Genomic DNA, 21,410 nt, shown 5'->3' on the forward strand with positions numbered 1-21,410 from the left:
TCACTTATTCACATGTTATAAAAATACTACAATCACAAACTCGCAAAGTACAAACCCACATTAAATTTACTATCACAGATCACTGAGTCACAACATCAGTTCTATATAAATATAGTTAAGCTACCTTTTTTAAAAATGAAAATTGTCGTTCATCATTCTTCATTTATTATTTAGAATCAAGAATGTCAAATATATCAAAAGACGTTGCGTCTTAGGATAAGAAAAGGGTATTGGATACCGAATACAAGGTAGAACTCAGCAGGTTGAAGTGAATGGTAAAAGGTCCTCGGAGTCAGCAGTAGATATAAGGATACCACAGGGTTCAATTATTAGACCTTTCATTTTTCTTTTTTATAGATTTTTTATGTATTTAATTATTAGTTATCTTACAGCTAATATACATACTATAAAACAAAACACTTAGACAATACAGAAAGCCAAAACGGATTACAAAGATTAACAATATATATTTAACAGAAAACAAGTAAGTACATTCATGGACGAAATATATTTAAAAAATTAAACTAAAGAAAACTGAAATTTAACATTAGAAACAATAAATAATACAACTGCTTACACAAAATCAGAGTATTCAATCAGAATCAGAGAAAATATCAATATTCTCATAGTTGGTGACATAGTAAAACCCGAAACATTGGCGAATTATGCAAGTAATTCGATTTCGTAAGAGGCACATGAAACCATTTTGTGTATCTTGTCGCATAAGGAGGAGGGATTTTAAGAGAATTTAACGACAGTAAATAGGGGCTATCTATACGCCAATAAGGATTGCGTGTAAAAATAGCAAGTCTTGTTGACTCCGCCGACGTTCTAATGAATCTAAATTAAAATATTTGCAAGAACCTGACTAACTATCGAAACATTGATATTTTATAAAACTAATGAATTTCACAAACTTTTTTGTATATTTTCGACAGCTTTTTTTATATTTAATATAATATGGAGACCACATATTACTAACTGGCTCCAGCACGCTTCTGAAATATGCAAAATGAATACTTTTTATGCAATTAATGTTTTAAATGACTGGCGTGACCGCTTGATAAATCCTAGTTGCTTATATGCTTCGCCTGTTATGTCATTGATATGTTCTGATAGGCCCATTTTTTCATCCAATAATATTCCAAGGTCTTTTACTAATTTTACTTGTTTTATTGGGGCATTACCCATTTTGTAAATGTATTGTATTTTTTTATTTGTACGCGAAAGTCATCTCATTACATTTGTTTATATTTATTGAAAGTTTATTTTATTTGTAATATATTTCTAGCCTATTAAGATCTTGTTGAATTTGATTACAGTTATCTATGGATTTTATTCTTAAAAAATGACTTTATCCATCTGTAAAGATCGCCACGTATTCCAAATAATGCCCGCCTTCTACTGCAAGGGGAACGGACCCATGCCATCTCGCTCCCATTCCGCTTTGGTGGAATCACATGTATGAAAGTCATCGTTACGAGTATAGCGGAGTCCGTAATGGGTCCATTCCGTTCGCAGTGGAAGGCGGTCATAAAGCTTATGTAACAGGATAATACGATCAACGCGATCAAAACCTTTTTCTACATCCGTATAGATTCAATTTGGTCACCCTCATCCATAACTCGCAGTATATAGACAGTGAAAATAGTCACGTTAGAAATAATTGAGCGATTTTTTGTAAATCCGTGTTGTTATTCCGGTAGCTGTTTAGTGATTAATGGATTTATAACATTATGTACTAGTTTTTCGAAAAGTTTGACAAAAGAATTCACGATTGAGATAGGTCGGTAGTGGTCAATTTTGTTTATGGAACCTTTTTTATGAATTGGAACTACATGTGCTTCTTTCCTTTTTAAAGGGAATGTACAGAATGTGATAAGGGAGAGATTATAGATATGTGTCAGTGGTGTTGCAAATTACTTACTACATCTTTGTAGGAAAATTGCAGGTCACAACCTGCACCCACGTTTATATTTAAATTTTTATAGCTTTAAAGACATCATGTTCCGTTATATGAATGTACAACATCTGACTCGGGTAGGTCAGGTAAGTCATAAATATCGTCGGTAGAGTGGAAGATGCTCTTGAAGAATTTATTAAAACCATCACAAATCTCAGGTCGATTTGTATGAGTCATCACCTAGAACTAGCATACTAGGGTACTCAGATTTACATTACCTCTTATTTCTTAAGTATGACGCCTTAGGATTTTTAACCATGTTATTTTGTATATGCTATTCGTAAGATAGCATGCACTTTTTGGATATACGTTTTTGCCTACTACGCAGCAATGAGAACGAGTCATACGGGTTCTTATACATTTTCGAACGTCTGTAGGCTTTTAGTTTATCTTTTATAACGTGTATCAGAAACTACCACACGGGATACTTATTATTACAATTTTTGCGACTTATTGAGATATAGTTTATAATAATTCTATTCAGAAAATCGTAAAAAAAATCTGTTACTTCATCGATAGTATCTTCATTTAGATGCTGCGTCCCGTTGATGTCGCTTAGTTCCTGATGAATAGCATTATAATTGGCGCGATATAAATTATACTTTAGATGAACTTTTGGAGGCATTTTGCGCAGAACCAAGTCCAGCTATCTACCTTTCATTGGAGATAAAATATAACAAATATTATAGTATTGTTTGTTAACGGTACATCCTTGATTTTCAATTTCAAACGACAAGAAACAAATTTTAACGATGTGAACAATTAACTTAAATTAAAACCTCATCGATTGTTAAGTTTAGTATAAATAACCTTCTGCTTAATGCATAAAAAAACGAAATGTATGAATAAAATAAAAATAATTTTAAACTGGCATAAAGTCAAGACTATTGCGAATTTTTTTTTATTTTGAGAATGGAATCTCGCTGTTGGCCTTAAGGGCCTTTACAGCTCAGCTCGGGCTGTTTGGCGAGCGTAGCTCAGCCAGAATGTGCGATAATATTAAATAATAATAATTTTTTAAAGTATTCGGTGAGTGACGAATGAAAAAAAAATCCATTTTCTATGCTATTCTCTATGCTTTAAGTCAATAGTCATAAATGTAAAATCACAGCTCCCTGTCTATTTCATGTTTATGGAACTCTGAAATAAAAAACAGTTGCATTATAACCATTTTTAAGAATTATAATAGTTTATCGTCACTTTTAATTAAAAATACGCAATTTTATTTTATCGTATTCATTTATTTAGAACTTTTCATAGTGAAACATGTTGGGGTCCGGCGATGGAGGTAATATTATCAAATTGCGTGGGTTACCATTCTCCACTACAATCGAAGATGTTTTGGATTTTTTAACTGATGTCAACGTGTTGAACGGAAAAGAAGGTATTTCTATTATACTATTGGGTTTTTAATTTATAATATAAATGGTGTTTTAACATTATATATGTTACGTTATTCTTGTTGTTTAATTATTTTTAATCACTGTGTAAGCCACTCCATCTATCCATCATTTATAGGTGTACATTTAACTGAGGTACGACCTGGCCGTCCATCCGGTGAGTGTTTTGTTGAAGTGGAGAGCCAACAAGATGTTGAGGAAGCTTTGAAGAAAGATAAAGAAAATATGGGCAAAAGATACATAGAAGGTAATGTTAAATAAAATGTGGTCTTGAAAGTTTTCTACACTTAATATTCTAAACACAAATGTGTCTTTAACTAACATGGATGTATTATATTAATTTAAATGGAGGTATTTTGTTATTTGTACATAGACAATCTTGCAGTTTCAATTATGTATTATTCACTTCCTGCTTGTTCTTGCTAGTGTTTTCCACTGATCGTCAAGATATGGAATGGGCACTGAATGCAATGAAACAAAGTGAAAATGGATTTGATACACTTCCTGTTGTCAATGATGACATGGGTGTTGTTAAGCTGAGAGGTTTACCCTTTGGCTGCTCAAAAGATGAAGTTATCCAGTTTTTTAACGGTAAGTATTTGCTTATTAGTATGTTATTTTCTGTTGTAGTTTAGTTTTATGGTTATTTCTTAACCATATACAACTTGATTTAACCTAAACAAATGTATTCCTCTAAACGCTAAATTCCATTGCAACATAATCTGCATTCTTTGAACAAAATTATTCCGGTGGTTTTTTGCATTAGAGTTGTAGTAACTTATTAGTTTAACTACTCTTCTAAAGCTTCGTTTTAAACACACAAGGAATTTTAATATGACTTTCATTAAAAACTTGTAAATCATTTGTAATAGTATAATCTTTTATGTTGTATAAAGGAATAAGTTTTGTATTTATCAGCTTACGTGATTGGAGGATGAAGTAATAACCATAATTTGGTGGATAGTAATATTTTTTTTTCGACTTGACAAAGCAATTGGTACATCTAAGACAATAGTATGTATTTATCGGGTGGGCAGGGATCCAAGTGGCCCCGGAGGGGGTGCACTTACTATCGGACAACACGGGGCGGGCCTCGGGCGAGGCGTATGTTTACTTCATTGACAAACAGGGTGCTCAAGATGCCCTCAGCAGGGACAGGGAGAAAATAGGACACAGGTGGGGGGAACGTTTTTATATGTGGCCTATTGTTGATATCTGGTGGCATTGCTGCAAAAAAGCAATCTTACAAAGTTCTTAATAGGTTTATGCACATACTTCTTTTGTGTTTTATTTTTTTTTACTTTTAAAAATAGTTTTTTTTACTTTAAGGTTAGATTTCCATTTAATTATTCTCTTATATAGTTTTGTAAACAAAGTGCACTTATATTTTTTTTTAATTCTTACCTTTATTCTGACATCTGTTAATCAGTTTTAAATTTATTAAATTTTGCAATGTTGCCTCATATCAATAAACAATGACAATGCCACAAATAAAGTAATTTGGTGTAGTGGGTTAAGTATGGGACCTCTACATTTTGGAGATTTAAGATTTATAGTTTTAGATTGAAAATCATTCACAGCCATACATGGTTATCATCTATAAATCATAAATTCCACAATAAAGAGGTTTTACTAAATAATATTTGGGAATTTAGTGAAATAAGGGCTTAATAATTGCACTCAGAAATGCTAATGAGACTTTATGTTATTGTTGTGATCATTCCTTTTAAAAAAATCTATGTTCTTATATTAGCTATCCCATTAGATTGTAGAAGAAATAAAAACCAATAAAGAATTTGATATATCCCATATCTTATACCTATAGCCATAATCTTTATATAGTACTACTTTCAAAAAGATATGTATTTCTTCTGTCTGTTATCTGGGCTTATTAGCAAATACAAAAATCAATGCACTGTCAAAATATCAGCTATTGACAGCTGACAGCTGACAGCTGATAGCATACGCAAATATGATTTTTATCCAAATTCTTGGCATGAATTATGGAATGACATAGTAACTTTTTTCTTATGGTATGATCATAATAATAAATCTTAAGTTACATTTGTGGGTCGCATATGATTGGATGTTGAGTTGTCAGAGGGCGTGCGAGGGGCGCGGGGACCGGAGGGGGAAACGGCGGGAAGATTCAAGACAAGGATAGAGATATTATGTTTATAGGCGGCGAGGTCTCCGAAAATGGTGTCAGTGTTTACAGATTAATTATGATGACGTCACATTTTCTTTTCAGAATTCTGGAAAGAATTTCCGGAAGCATTTTTTTTTCAATCTATTTTTTTACAGTTTTATTTATAACGTGTATATGAAATTTATTACATTTTCCTTTTTTGGACAAATAAATTAATTTAAACGAATATAGTTTGACTTCGTAAATTGTATTGATGAAGACTTGGTGTTTCAGGTACATAGAGGTGTTTCTGAGTTCGCCTGATGAAGTGAGGGCATACGCAGCGCGAATCGATATTGGAATGCGGTCCAGTCGTGGGTACAGACCGACTCCGTATGATAGGAACGAGCGATTTGGTGGGCGCTTTGCTTCGAGGGGGAGAACGTCTTTTGGCAGAGGTTCGTGATTTTTATTATTATTTTATACATGCTTTAAATATATAAGGGAGCATTCATGTATTACGCAGGAATTTGCTTGGGGGGGGGGGGGTTAATTATATAATGTTACAGGTTTTCGGTAATTTACGCCACATTATTGTGAGGTTTTTTTGGTAATAGTAGTCACTTGGTGGTCAGGTAACGTTAACGAAACTGTTATATGAGGGGAGGTGTGTTTGAAAAATCTGAATAAAATGGCAGTGATGTCTTAGTGGCTTAAGCGTGGTCCCCCTGAGGTCGTAGGTTCAATCCGCGACTGCACTAATGGAGTTTCCCCCATTGCACTTGCCCATTTAACTTACGGTGAAGGCATCGTGAGCATTCTGTGCGAGATTAACATAGTCTGTGTTGTTTCGTTTTTATTTTCAGTTTTAAACGTATTCATGCTGAAAGAGATTGAAAGAGAGAGAGGGAAATAGGAGTGAGGGAAAGGGACAATATGACGTAACTAGAATTCTTCGCTTCGCGTTTATATACGTTGATTTTTTTTTATTAAATCTACAGTATTCGCGTATACCAAAAAGTATGTTTATTTATAACATACTAATATTGCATATAATATTTAAAATGTAAGATGGTAATATGTATTTTTATGACAAATTATTTTTAAAAAAATTATTGGACCAACATTTACACTACCTACACGAAGGGGCTTGACACACGAGAAAACTGTAAAATGTCTGTTTAAATTTATATATAATAAATGTCAGGAGTATCTGTATATGTAATGACGTAATACGCGTGAACGGGTGCTGTTTGTGGTGAGTGGTCGGACTTGAATTCGTGTATGCGGTGATGTTAGTTATTTTTGACTATGTATTTGCGTGTTGTTCCCACGAGAATGTAAGTGCGTGCTCCTATTTGACCATGCCTCCTGCTCGTAGAGGATAAATCTTTATTTTTTATTTGTTGTATTATTAACTAACTATTAATTACTTAAAGATGTCATGTGAAACATGGTGTAATGGTTGAAGCTCCTTACAACCATTGTGTAAAACTGTGCCTAAAAACTTGGCGATTACAAATAGTGGCGGAGAGTTTATTGAAAGTTCTTCTCGTCTGTTCTACGCGCTTGATTTGAGCATTGGCATACATGTAAAATTAAAATCATTTAATATGTATTTCTTTATTGACGTTCAAAAGTGTACATTGTGTTACCTAAACGAATAAACGATTTTGAATATGTATTAGAAATGTGGTAACTAAATATATGGGAGGGTGAGACCAAAAAACTTAACCCTAAACCCTACAGATGTACCATAAGAAATGAATGCGATATCAAGAGATACACCGAAAAGATAAAGTGAATACAATACACTGAAAAACTCCCTTTGTCGCTACTCCCCTCTTTGAAGGCACTCTCCTTAAAGCCTCAGCCAACATCGGAATATTGGGTGTTGACATATCGAATAACGTCCAGTTTCACGGTCATTTGGAAGGGAAGGCTAAATTAGCCTCCAAAAAGCTTGGTGTGCTCAGCAAGGCGAGACGGTACTTCACTCCGGGCCACCGCTTGCAACTCTATAAAGCGCAAATTCGGCCCCACATGGAATACTGTTCTCACCTCCGGGCGGGAGCTCCCCAGTACCAGCTCCTTCCACTTGACCGTATTCAACGAAGAGCGGTTCGAATCGTCGACGACCAATCACTTTCCGTGCGGCTTGATCCCTTGGCGTTGCGTAGAGATGTTGGGTCCCTCTGCATCTTCTACCGCATTTACCATGGGGAGTGTTCAGAAGAGTTGTTCGGTCTAATACCCGCAGCTGAGTTTCATTATCGGACGTCAAGGCAAAATACAAAATACCATCCGTATCAACTCGACGTCCGTCGTTCCACAACTGAGCGTTTTCTAAGGCAGTTTTTGCCGCGCACCACCACTATGTGGAACCAGCTGCCCACTGAAGTATTTCCGAACCAATTCGACTTAGGGTCCTTCAAGAAAAGAGCGTACCAATTCTTGAAAGGCCGGTAACGCACTTGCTAGCCTTCTGGCAATGTGAGTGTCCATGGGCGGCGGTATCGCTTTACATCAGGTGAGCCTCTTGCCCGTTTGCCTGCTATTACATTAAAAAAAAAGTGATAAAGTACTGTGTTATGTGCGCGTAGTTAAAGTAATTAGTGACAGTATTTTGTGTATGTATATTTAGTGTTTATAAATTCAATAGTGTTTAAAAAATTAAACCTTGAAGAGATCTACAGCATTTTCTATCCCCTAGCTCGTAACAATATAAATATACGGGATGTCTGCACACCTAAGGTAGGATCAGAGGTTCAAGGTGGTGGGATTATCTCAAAGCTATCGGCGCAAGCTCCCCGCGGTAATTAAGGACTTGAAGGGAGGCTTCGGCCACTTTGAGAGGAAGCGAGAAATGAATAAGACAGAAATATTCAAAGCTTAATTGTTACCAGACTATACCTAAATACTACTTACACCTATTCCTATTGTTACGAAGACGGGTCGACTGCAATGTTTCTAGATTTTTCCACTACTTAGAGAACTTTTCAACAGGCTGAAGTATGATTTCTGACCGTTTCAGGAGAGGGTCATTCACATATTAGAAAATTGTAATTTCCATAATATTATGGTAGTTCTCAGGAAGTTGAAACACTTTTTCAGGCAGTTTCAAAACATGTCTAGTCGAGTGGTGCAGTTTTGCAGGAGACCCGTTTTCAAGCCTAGTTATACCCCTTTGATGAAGGAATATTCTAGACAGAATTTTCTAGGTGTGGGACAAGGACGAAATGATGCGCGAGAGAGATCGGAAGCTACTCGAAGCTAGGCGACAAGGACGGAGCAATGTGCAAAAGAGACAAAGAGTACGGACGTTCTAGAATTGTGCAATCGCTACTCAGTAGCAAGCCCGCCTAGAAAGTTCTCGAATATTGTTTAGAATTATTCCCAGGGATATATAATCGAGCCGAAACGCGACTAGTCGCCTTTAGTTTTAAATGCGATAACAAGAGAGAAACACCGAAGTGATAAAGTACTGTGTGAAGTGTGCATAAGTGAAGTAATTAGTGACTGTTTTTGTGTGTGTAATTAGTGCATCTCTACAATTAATTTGTGCCCATAAATTCCTCATTGATTTATCAAGAAATAAACCTTTGAAGAAATCTACGGCATTTTCTATCAGATCCCCTAGCTCGTAACAATATATACTATTATTCTTGTGAGCTGTTGGTATATAGCATCTTCAGCTATTGCTAACAGCCACGTGAAATCTGAACGCTATATAGTAGTTAACCAATGTTTAGGCGGAAGTGGGGGATATGGTGCAGCCAGAGGAGGCTTGAGACGCAGCAGCGGACTCCACTGCGTGCACATGCGAGGGTTGCCTTTTAAGGCTTCACCGCAGGATATCGCTTATGTAAGTTTTGGGTTATCATTTTTATACTGAGAAAGCTAATCTCTCGAAAAGGGTATGTAATATATGAAAATAATTAATGACCTGCATAGGTAAACAGACATTTTTCACTGTCCGTTGAGTGAAGTGACAAAAGTTCTCGTCAGTTTTTATACTGTAAGAAATAGTTTTTTTTTAAAATCTATATGCGTTTTGTTTTGTATGTGATGTAATTATGCTTGTCAACAAATTTCTCGGTGCTGAGTCATTCTTTGTCAAACGGTTTTTGTTACTCGTTTTTTTTTTAATCTATAAATTAAGCCTTTTTGTTTATTTTTAGTTCTTTAAACCAATCCGTCCGGTCAACATCACGATACTCTACGACAGCAGCGGGCGGCCTTCGGGCGAAGCTGATGTGGAATTTGAATGTCATGATGACGCTATGAGGGTGAGTTTTGCCATTAACGAGGAATGCCTGGTGAATCTGGAGCGCTGTCAAAGGGCCGTTCTATACGTTCTATACGGGCCTTAGTGTCAATTAAACTGACACATTCAACAGCGCTCATGACGGGATTGTAACTTAAATTTCAATATGGGTCTTGAAAAGGTTTCAGTTTAATGTTTTAGGCGTACAACTCACAATTCATGGATCTATGTGTCATACATTATCTCTGTTAGATTTCTTGACACATGACACTTGACACATGACACTTGACACGTCTATATTTGACAAAAAAATTATGGTGTAAAATGACGTGTTCCGCTCATCATCATAATATCTTACAGTAAATCATCGTATTTTTTTATAATAAGACCACTATACTACAGCTAGACACAAAAAGAATAATACTTCAGACACATTCATATACAGACACACATTATTTAAACAGACAAAAAAAAAATGATAATGATTGATGATTTTTAAAGTTATAATTTACTTTTGAATACGTTTAATTGGAATAAATAATAATTAAGAATCTTTAACATTTTCTTTAATATGAAATTAATATATTTAATTTCCTATACAGGCAATGAGGCGAGACAAAAACAACATGGACCACAGATACATAGAATTATTTCTAAACTCGTCGCCAGGTGGCGGCGGAGGCGCTTTTAAATCTAACCGGAACTTCCGGAACTATTGATTGTCTTTGTTTTACGTCCGGCAGTTATGCTCCTAATTTGAAATAATAGTGACGTCACATGAAGGTTTTCACATCACATACGATTTTAAATTTTTGTGCTGACATGTCTATGATTTCAGATAGTAAAATCCTATTAAAAATATAGTTTTATAATAGATTCTATCAGACTGCTATAAATATTGCTATTATTAAATAATAAAGGTGAATATGAGCGAATTAAGTCCGGAATATATCTAAATAATATTTGAATATAGAACCCGCACGTGAAGTCTAAAAAGTAACTAAAGATGTGACGTCACTTCCGATGCAAACGTATGTTCCAAATTCAAAAGTTGTCATTAGTCTTAGCCAACAATATTTTGTGACAGGCGGGACCGGCTAAAATTGTATGAGAATGCACACGTCACGTGACCAATACCATACAAGTTCGATTGTCGTCCGTCACGCCTGTCGCAAGAGTGTTTGGCTAAGGCCTTTGATGACGTCATTGTTCGAATTCCATTCTAATATGGAACTCATTGTAGCATGATTTCTATGTTAAATTAGTATTTTTTACTCAAGAATTATCTAAAAGTACATTTGATTGTATTTTTAAGTTTTATAACGGTAATTGTTATGTGCATGTTTATATTTACACGAAATTTCGTTAATATTGTCAACGGAACGACCATTGTACTTAATGTTGAGACTTTTATACGATTTCTCAAAATTGCACAGATAATATATAGACCAGACCATATATTAAGTTTTCTAATAACATAGTATTTGCTATGACTTAATTATAATTAAAATTCTTCACAGTATATTATATAACGCCACCAAAGTCTACTATAGTTAACTCGTTCATATCTGGTGGCAGACAATCGTACTTCGCTCTTGACAAGTAAAGAAAGAGAGAGAGAAAAAAGACGTCAAATGGAAATTCGAGGAGGCGATTTTGGAGATTCCTCAACTACTCATCTGTCTCTTTTCATCATAGAGTAAAATCGATTTGACAGAAAGAGACAAAAGAGTGCATTTGGAATGAAGATTTAAAATGTTGAATTATTTGGATTTGTTAAGAAAATTAGTAAATATAATTGCTGCTTACGTAATGATTTGATTAGTTACTTCAGTTTATTGATATTAACTCCTAATTAACGACTCTAAGTGAAATGTAATTCCTGTGTAAATTTAAAGTCTTTCAATAGCACTCTTAATTTTTCGTTTAGTTTCTGTGGATATAATTAAGCATAAATATATTATACAGAACAATTATAATAACATCGAATATTCGTGGGAAAGTGTCTGATTTGTGGATTTTTTTTACAAATATCCCGTTTTAGTATACTAATCAAATAGCCATAAAGTTTTTGTAACAATGTGTGGTTTTATTTATATCCCAATATTGAATTTAAAATTGGAAGTCGAAAATATTTTTTTTGCACAGATTATGTCCAAATATCAAAACTCATTATATAGCCACTAAGAAAAAGAAACAAAATCCGTCTCAAGCAAAAAGTTTGTACTCAATTGATACATGACATTCCTTTGTAATATAAAAATACATTGACAATGGTCTATTGACAAGTAGCCCCAATATTAGTCGCAAACATTGCTACACCTTGTCATCTCGCCAGAAATCAGGCGGCAATAAAAATGAGCTCTCGAATAAATCATGGGCAATCATTAGTGGGGTCCTCGGGGGTATTGGCGCAAGTGACTGGCGATGGAATACAAAACAAAATTTAAGTATGAATTTTTGAGTTTTTTTTTAAATTAGGTTCTAAGTTGAAACGTTTTCGAATAGGTAATAAATTATAACTCTCAGGTCACTTTAAATAATGTGAAATGAAACGTTAAAGAATTAAATAAGAGCGATAATCTATTATATATTACTTTTAGATTACTATTTTAAAGAAAAAAAGATTTTTTGTTCTGACATATTGGAGCAATGGTTTAAAACCATTGAGTTTCTTTGGAAATTGGGTTCAAAGTAAAAAATAAATACATTTTTTATATGTCTTAAAACTCTCATGTCACTTTAAAAGCAAACGTTAAAGAATAAAAAATGAGATAACCTAGAAACGAAATATTATTTAATTAAAATGTTTCATAAATAAATAACATTATTTAAAGAAAAATTATGATTCCTGTTATAACTCTCCAAACATCAATTTTTTTTAAACGATTAACAAAGTGTTTGTTGGAAATAACTTTACGGAACATGAAAATAATTGAACGAGCACGAAAATCATTAATTAGATTTTTTATGTAATAGCAGGCAAACGGGCATGAGGCTCACCTGATGTGAAGCGGTACCGCCGCCCATGGACACTCACATTGCCAGAAGGCTCGCAAGTGCGTTGCCGGCCTTTCAAGAATTGGTAGGCTCTTTTCTTGAAGGACCCTAAGTCGAATTGGTATATAATTGGTAGATTTAAACCGCTATATCATTTTTATATTGATAAAAGTGCCTGGATACATTTTTTTTATATAAATGTCTGGAGCCGCATAATCGCCGACGCTTTTCCCTTAGTCGCATTCACCATTCGGACCGCAGGGCGCCCCGCACGGCGGCAATAGGGCGCGGCACCGCGGCACCGCGCCAGAGCACAAATAAGTAGGCGCCAGCCGTTGTCTTAGCACACCCAAACTTGTACCACTCAATTAAAAACGCTTATTATAAACATTATTGTTATTGTACAATACGTAGTACAGGAAAATATCTAAATAAAATCGTCTGATGTTTAATTATAAGCTCTTATAAGTTCACTGACATTTAGACAGATAATAATATTTGACAATTAAAAAAATGTAAGCGCGCAAATCTCTAACTTTGACATTGACATTATTTAAAAGACCGAAGGTTATATATTGACTGACCGAAGGTTATAATGAGTATTTAAATACTTAAACATCGAATGACTGGTTATAAGCCCAGCTGGTCTAGGCAGATGACGCGCAGTGGGCGGATGCAATCGCATAGACAATTATGAAAAGCGATGTATCGAGGCGTCAGAGATTCAGCTGTCTCGACTGGTCGGCTCCTGGCGAGCGTGCGTTCACGTGTCAATGTTGCCAATTGCAGACGTAAACCCACAAAATTAAACATATTTTAGGAAGAATATCTATTTTCTTTGTAAAATTCTTTATTGTTTGTAAATAAAATAAAATGTTATGAATAATCCTGAGTTTTCTAAACTAAATACAAACATTAACTTAAAATTTGTTCAACTAGATTGAATAATTCTAATGCATTATACAAACAAGTCTAATCGTGACTTTGGTTTTGTTAATTCGTAGGTACTTAGATTTAAATATAAATACAAAATAAACATGAATTTATATATATTCATCTAGATTTAATAGCAAACCAATGTATACAAACAAATCGTGACTTTAGTGACGTTAAAATCTTACTTAGAATTACATAATTTAATTATTTTATATTAGCCACTTTTATCAACCTTGCACCGTGACAATTGTCTTAAAGTTTTCCTTTACTTTTGAAATTTCCAAACGCTTGTATAATAATAATAAATCGTTTATTTGCAAAGAAAGTTCTACAATCAGATTAATTGATTACAAATCTTATATTATCATAACAATAAGAACAGTTAAGTTTATTATAATTGTTGTCAAAACCTTGCCTTTAAAATTATAGGTATATAACAATTAGGATAGGATTTACAGCACTTAGAGTCTAAAATACAGCCATAGTTGTCCGTTCAAGAAATAACGTCTTTTTGTTTATACAACAGGGGGCAAACGAGCAAAAGGCTCACCTGATGTTAAGTGGTACTCTCTCTCTGGCCTCTCAATGCCACAGGGCACGCCGTTGTCGGCCTTTTAAGAATTGATACGAAAGTCCCTAAGTCGCTATAATATTCTTTATCATTATCAATTCAATTGTACTAAACGGGCTTTAAGTGTTAAATAGTGGTAAGCGGAAAATATAGTACACAAGAGTGTCTTCCGCTTAATGGAGGCTGTCAGTAGTGTTGGACATTTTCTTATGATAAATAACCTTTTTACGCAAATGGAAATAGATACCATAGGCCATACACTCCAAAGGGATCCCATAACCCCAAGCAGGAGCTTGATTGGAATCCGCAAGGAAGCGGCGTGACCGTCCCAAGCAAACCCGGCGTACAGTTGCAGGAGAGGCAAAGAGGCAAATACCAGGCTCAACAACAACATGGAGACTTACTGTGGACGCCCTCTGCCCCATCTAGGGGTTAAAGGACATTTAGTCAAATATCCTTTTTAGGAAAGTTTTTCAGTGACACATTAAAAAAAAAACAATAAATATAGTTTGCAAGTACGATATAATGCTCTGCTATAAACATATAGAAAACATTCACCCGAACATATTCATATCATGCAGTGCGTACTGTATTGTTTAAAAAACCACTTAGAATACGTTATCAGGGGTGTAAATAAACATGGTGCCCAGTGGCATCAGTGTACGTCGCGACGCCGCGACTGACTCCGACGCCTAGCGGTGCCACTCTCACCACGAAACAGGCGATTTTGACAATAATATTAATAATTGTTAATTAATTAACTGTATGTATATCATAACAATAAAACATACAGTATACTTATACATAGTTATAATAAAAATAATTAAAAATTCATAAAATTGAAACAAATGTAAAAGGTTTGGTCTCTGTGGCAGTGTACCTTTAACGCTGGCAGCATTTTCTCGCTTTACTTGTTCGTGAGTTAGGCAAGCACCAGCTCTGGGGTCACCACTAATAATTGTTAGTTGTAAATACATACGTGATAATAATAAAAGGACGTTATATTGTAATCGCTACAAAAGTGGACATATTATATAGATTTTTTTCTTGTTATTCTAAGCTTCCTTCAGTACCGTTGATCAGAACCCCTTCACAGGTAAAGGTCTATTCTAGATATCTCTAAAGCTTTCTTTCTCCATACATTTGTCTTTTAAATCCTTTATCTGAGCTATATTTCTCGCCAATTGCCACTTCTGTTTCAGGGCATAATGTAAGGCATTATCAATTTTGTTTGTTGTCCATACATAATATATAAAGGAATATATATATATATAACACAAAAGGAAGAAAAATAATATTAAATAAATGGAGACAATGTACATGAGCGGTCTTACTGCTAAAAGCAGTTTTCTTCTGTCAATATAGACTGTGTTTGTCTCGTCTTGTGTTTTGGTTTAATTTTGTGGGTAATGTTATAAATTGATTCCAATTAAGAAGTGTTACGCGCTTAGTCGTTAAGACCTCCTTTCTCAGTTAACTATTTAAAACTGTCATTTTTTAGATATTTCCGTAGATTCTTTTTTTGTTATAGAAACTGCAAATAGGCAGGAGGCTCACGTGGTGTAAAGTGATTGCTCTCAATGTTAGAGGGCTCGCGTGTCTTTTAAATTCTTAAAATATTTTTAGAAAGCTAGCTTATGCCTTTACTTTATAAAACAATAGTGTAAATACATGAATGATTTTTTTTGTTAAATAATATATATTCCTTATTATCGACGAATCTCTTTATATAATCAAATTAAAACCGCTTCTCTCGTGGCCCAACTAAAGTTGTCCAAATGTTTTGAATGTTAGTAACGCATAGTCGGGGCATTTTTATATAAATTAGGGGACAAACTCATATTGATTCCTTGTCTTGGGGGAACTAAATTATACGGAAATCACTGGCGACAGTAGTTTTATAAAAAAATATGTATTTGACTCGGAAACTTAATATTTTTGTACAACTTCAAAACCAATCATTCTTTCAGTAACATTTAAACGTAGAGTGAGTAAATAAAATAACCTTCATAAGTATATCAAGTTTTGTGTATTACCAGAATACCGTACACACTAATATCGAAGAACATTTCTCTGTCGCCAACAAACAAATTTTTCTTTTTCTTAATACAGAACATAAGTTGTTCTGAATACGCCAAACAAATTCCTTACTTAAACAATATAAGCAAAAAGTAACTCAAATAGTTATAGCAAACTGTCATGTCAAAAAACAAACAAATAAAAACTCATCCATTAATTCAAGTATATTTTTTAATATGCGCATTACAAATTAAACAGTCGGAGGCGAATTATTTTATTGTGTGACATCATGTGAATGTGACAAGATGGCGACTGAATTTGGCGCCAAACGGCCAGCCGTGGCTCGTCGTGGCGGCGCTGTCTTGAACTAAACACGTCTCAACTACAGATATGAATCAATCCGCCCATCGAAAAATAGATAATATTACTAGTAAAAATAAGTACGAGAATACCGTAGACAATTTATACATTTTGTGAGAGATTTTTGTCAATGTCGGACCGGTGGCGACTGGCGTACGTAAACACTTGTTTTGTCCAACTCCTTTGTATCTCATTGATATATTATTATTTAATTAATTTTTGCGACTCGTAATATAAGTTTATTGTTTTATTATTAATGTCCGTTGTAACTTAATCTGTGATGACTGTCTGAGTATTAATATTTTTTATTTGTTTAACACATTTACATACACATAATTTTAGTAAAAACCGTATCATATCAAAATTTCATCAGTATAACCTTGTTAGCTGGAAGTATTCCACATATATATAATAAATGTATTTTTAATTGTAGAATTATCGGTGTAGGTATTATCGTGTAGTTCTAACGTTTTCAATCAATTTCAGCCCATTACAATGACTTTTCTCATGATGTTTTAATATGTGTGTACATATCTCTAAAGACCATAAAAAAATTAGAAAATATTTACACATACTTGCTCATACATATAGGTACGATACACACCAATATTTAGATTATATTTGGCTAAGATAAAAATAAATCAATGTCGCTACAACCTTTTTAGGTCTGGACCTCAGATTTCTATATCTGTTTCATGATTTTTCAATCATAAGGCATATAGGTGATAAGCCTTTTGAGCCTGGCACACACCGGCGACTTTTTGGGTCAAAGGTTTTCACGATTTCCTTCATCGTTCACGCGAATGTTAAATGCGCACGTATGAACCATTGGGGCACAGCCGGTGATGGAACCCAACGACCTCAAGGATGAGAGGCACGCTAAATCCACTAGACCCTGCACAGGCCGTTCATAGCATTCTTTAACATACATTTGGAATGGTTATCTGTAAGCTGTTGGTTACGTACGTAACTAAATATTTTCCATTCCACGTGGATTGTAACTTAACGTAATATGGTCGCGTTTTAGGCGGGAAGGCGCGGTCTAATATTGCATGACTTACTTGACTTATAACTTCTAGATCGCTGAGGGTGTCCACAATGAGTCTCCATCGGTCTTGATTTCATATTCTCATCTTTCCGTCTCCCTTTGCGTCACCTGCAACTGTATGCCAGGTTTTCTTGGGTCGGCCACGCCGCTTCCATGCTGGTTCCAACCAAGCACCTGATTGGGAATATAATTGTAATCTCTTTAGGCTATCCTTTTCCACTTGTGTCATTTGATATGCTGTATAATAAAAGGTTTTCGGCAGGTCACGCCCAAAGTTGCTCGTTAGAGATCTTCTCCGACCATTAGATACCCAGAATACGACGAAGACAGTGGTTGACGAAGACTTGGCGCTGGTGCAAGATGCCTGTATGCTGTTTTTCCATTTGTTTTCTTTTAGTTTAAAATAGATAACAAACAAATATTACGTCAGTTACATCCTGATCTACCGGATGCTGCGATGACATCTCTAATACAATAATTACCTAGTTTGTATCGTCAAAGTTACATGCAATATTATCATACTTGTATATTTATTTAAGACTTCGTTACAAGAAATACAATACAATTAAAATAAATAAAGTAGGAGATCAACTGGCAGCCCTGTCAAATTCAAGCCGCATCTTCCAGGTCAGCTTTAAGGATAAAAAATATCAACTTCAACTAAATCATATTAAAACACACACACTTATACACCCTATATTAGACACATATACCACAACTTATAAATTATTAGTAAAGTGTATTGATTGGTAGATAGTATTCTTCGTTTACATGGTGTTATCAATTTTAACTGTATGTATAATTTAAAAAAAATCTGTGGATTATCAACATGTTGAATAAAATAAAAAAACTCTCATTTCAACAGATTTTTTAATGTTTAATAATTAACACGTCTTCGCTGTGATATTAAGGAATATTACGATCTAATATTACTTAAGACTAATAAATAGTTTAACTTATAAAAATAAAAATAATAATAATAAATTTGACAGAAATAATTATTTATTTTAAATATAATACAATGTTAAATCGATCAATGCTTCAATAGTTATATTTAGTACTCAAATATATATTATTAACAATACTCTTAACCTACATAGCAATAATAATAATAAATAATTGATATATAGAATATTTAAACAAATTTAAAATAGTTTGGTCTTTGTGCCATTTCGTCGCTATTGCGATAGTCCAGTAGATAGGTATTCGAACGAGTAAACCACCAGCTCAGGTCACCACCAGGTCAGTACTACTATCTACCAGCCTGGCGCCTGGGTGACCTGAAGCATTTGCTCATATCTTCAATGCCTTACCCTAATTTTTACACTCGTGAAGAAAAATTCTTCAACTCGAGATATAAACTTTATCAATTTGAGATATAATCTTACTAAATTAAGATATAAACTTTATTAATTTGAGATATAAACTTTATTAAAATGGTATATAAACTTTATTAAAATGGGATATAAACTTTATTAAAATGGGACATAAACTATTAGATTGGGATATAAAGTTTATTAAAGAGCGATATAAAGTTTATTAAATTGAGATAAAAACTTTATTAAATTGAGATATAAACTTTATTAAATTGGGATATAAACTTTATTAAATTGGGATATAAAGTTTATTAAAGAGAGATATAAAGATTATTAATTTGAGATATAAACTTTATTTAATTGGGATATAAACTTTATTAAAATGGGAAATTAACTTTATTAAAATGGGATATAAACTTTATTAAAATGGGATATAAACTATTAGATTGGGATATAAAGTTTATTAAAGAGAGATATTAAGTCTATTAAATTAAGATATAAACTCTATTAAATTGGGATATAAAGTTTATTAAAGAGAGATAGAAACTTAATTGAATTGTTAATGTTCTTCACTAAGTTAAGTACTCGACCTACGTCGGAGTGAAGAAGGCCCACTGGGACATTCCAATTAAGGGGGAAGGGGCCGGAACAGGGGGCAAACGGGCAGGAGGCTCACCTGATGTTAAGTGATACCACCGCCAATGGACACTCTCAATGCCAGAGGGCTCGCGAGTGCGTTACCAGCCAAAACATGACTCTTATTAGTATTTTATGATTAAACTGTGTGATAAGAATTAATATAAATGTATGATAAATAATCTATATTTATTCAAACGAATCGAGCTATCAAACTTCGTTTAGTATGATTTATGGGTATTGAATAAAATGATCGCATGATCGGTCGTTTTCTTGATACATTATCCCGAATCCTTGACATAAACGATAAATTTTGCGAGTCATTTGTTTTTTAAATTCCCCATTTCTCCCTGGGCTTGTGTTTGTGTTTTATAAAACAGGGAGCTCATCTGCTGTTAAGTGATACCATGGACACTCTCAATGCCAGAGAGCTCGCGGTTTTTCTTGAAGAGCCTAAGTCGAATTGGTTCGGAAATACTTCAGTGGGCAGCTGGTTCCACATAGAAACGCTCAGTTGTGGAACGACCGACGTTGAGGTGATACGGGAAATCTATCGCAAACATCGTTTTTCGATCAATAGGTCATCATCATCTTCTAAGAAGAAGCAAAGTAGATGGCATTACTTAATGCTGTAAGACAATAAATTATATAAATCTTGTAATTATATTAGTCTGTATATTCGACGGATTTATTTAAATGGAATCCTAAAAACAACACAATATCAACCTGAATTGTATATGACCATTTAGTATTATCATTAAGTAATAAAATAAAGACAATTTACCTGCAAGTAAAGTTTTAGCACAGATTGGCAGGCAGACGGGCGCGCTGGCGTCGGGCGGTTGGCGTCGGCGGGAGCGACGCACCACAGATAATGCACATTACATAATATCTATTATAGATAATATTTCATGACCTTTTGTCATGCTGTGATTTAAAAAAGTATTTATTAAGTTTTGCTCTCAGGTTTATTTCATTAAAATATTTGTTTTTAGTTTTATGTGTTATTTTTTTATGTTTATATTTTACGTGTATATTTTGTTGATAAGCATAATTTATGTAGTAGTGTATTAACTGGAAACAGTTTTGCCTTAAATTTAGAATTACAGGCATACATTCACAATAAGCCACGGGATGGTGGATACTTGATAATTTGAAACTCAATAGACCAGAGAGAAATTTCAAATTACCCAGAGTACAAAAAGCGTTTAAACAACCATGAGGGGAGGGGGGAGTCAAGTAAATAAGAGACCTATGAAAACTCGTGATTTATTATTTATATATTATTATTATGTATTTACAAATTATTATTTCGACAAGAAATCCGTAATTTTATTAAGAGCTTTTTCAGTCTATCACTGTCCAAAGAAGTTGACATCCAATTGACAGGTCTGTGCATGATAAACACGTTATTATAGGAGTAGGGACTTCTTTCCTTCTTCTACAAACAACAGACGGAGCCAATTAACATTTTATTCAATTTATCGAGTATTTCATGGGACCGAAAATAAATGAAAATCAATCAATATCAATAGATTTACGTGAGTCGACTGTATTAACAGGATATAAAAATTCTTAACTGATAATAAATTTGAAGTGTTTTATTTACGGATAGGTTATGTACAATAAATTTCAAATTATTTTCCAGTGACAATCTCGAGAAACAGGAAAATTCAGGATTATGGATGATTAGATTTCAACGAGCGCGATGCGCGTCACATTGTCATGGAACACAAAATAATCATAACTTAATATCTGTAATATAA

The 21,410-nt window shown here is 34.0% G+C and overlaps 1 protein-coding gene across 1 annotated transcript; it reads left to right on the forward strand.

Annotated features, from left to right (window-relative positions):
• The first annotated feature begins 3,114 nt into the window (after positions 1-3,114).
• LOC123708743 (heterogeneous nuclear ribonucleoprotein F-like) lies at positions 3,115-11,826 on the forward strand. Its single transcript, XM_045659602.1, has 8 exons — positions 3,115-3,347; positions 3,482-3,610; positions 3,790-3,954; positions 4,401-4,539; positions 5,786-5,949; positions 9,244-9,356; positions 9,673-9,780; positions 10,361-11,826. Exons 1-8 carry the CDS (start codon positions 3,230-3,232, stop codon positions 10,475-10,477), a joined length of 1,053 nt encoding a protein of 350 aa, XP_045515558.1. The 5' UTR covers positions 3,115-3,229; the 3' UTR covers positions 10,478-11,826.
• The last annotated feature ends 9,584 nt before the right edge of the window (positions 11,827-21,410 follow it).

This window comes from Pieris brassicae, chromosome 4 (assembly GCF_905147105.1).
Source record: "Pieris brassicae chromosome 4, ilPieBrab1.1, whole genome shotgun sequence".
NCBI lineage: Eukaryota > Metazoa > Arthropoda > Insecta > Lepidoptera > Pieridae > Pieris > Pieris brassicae.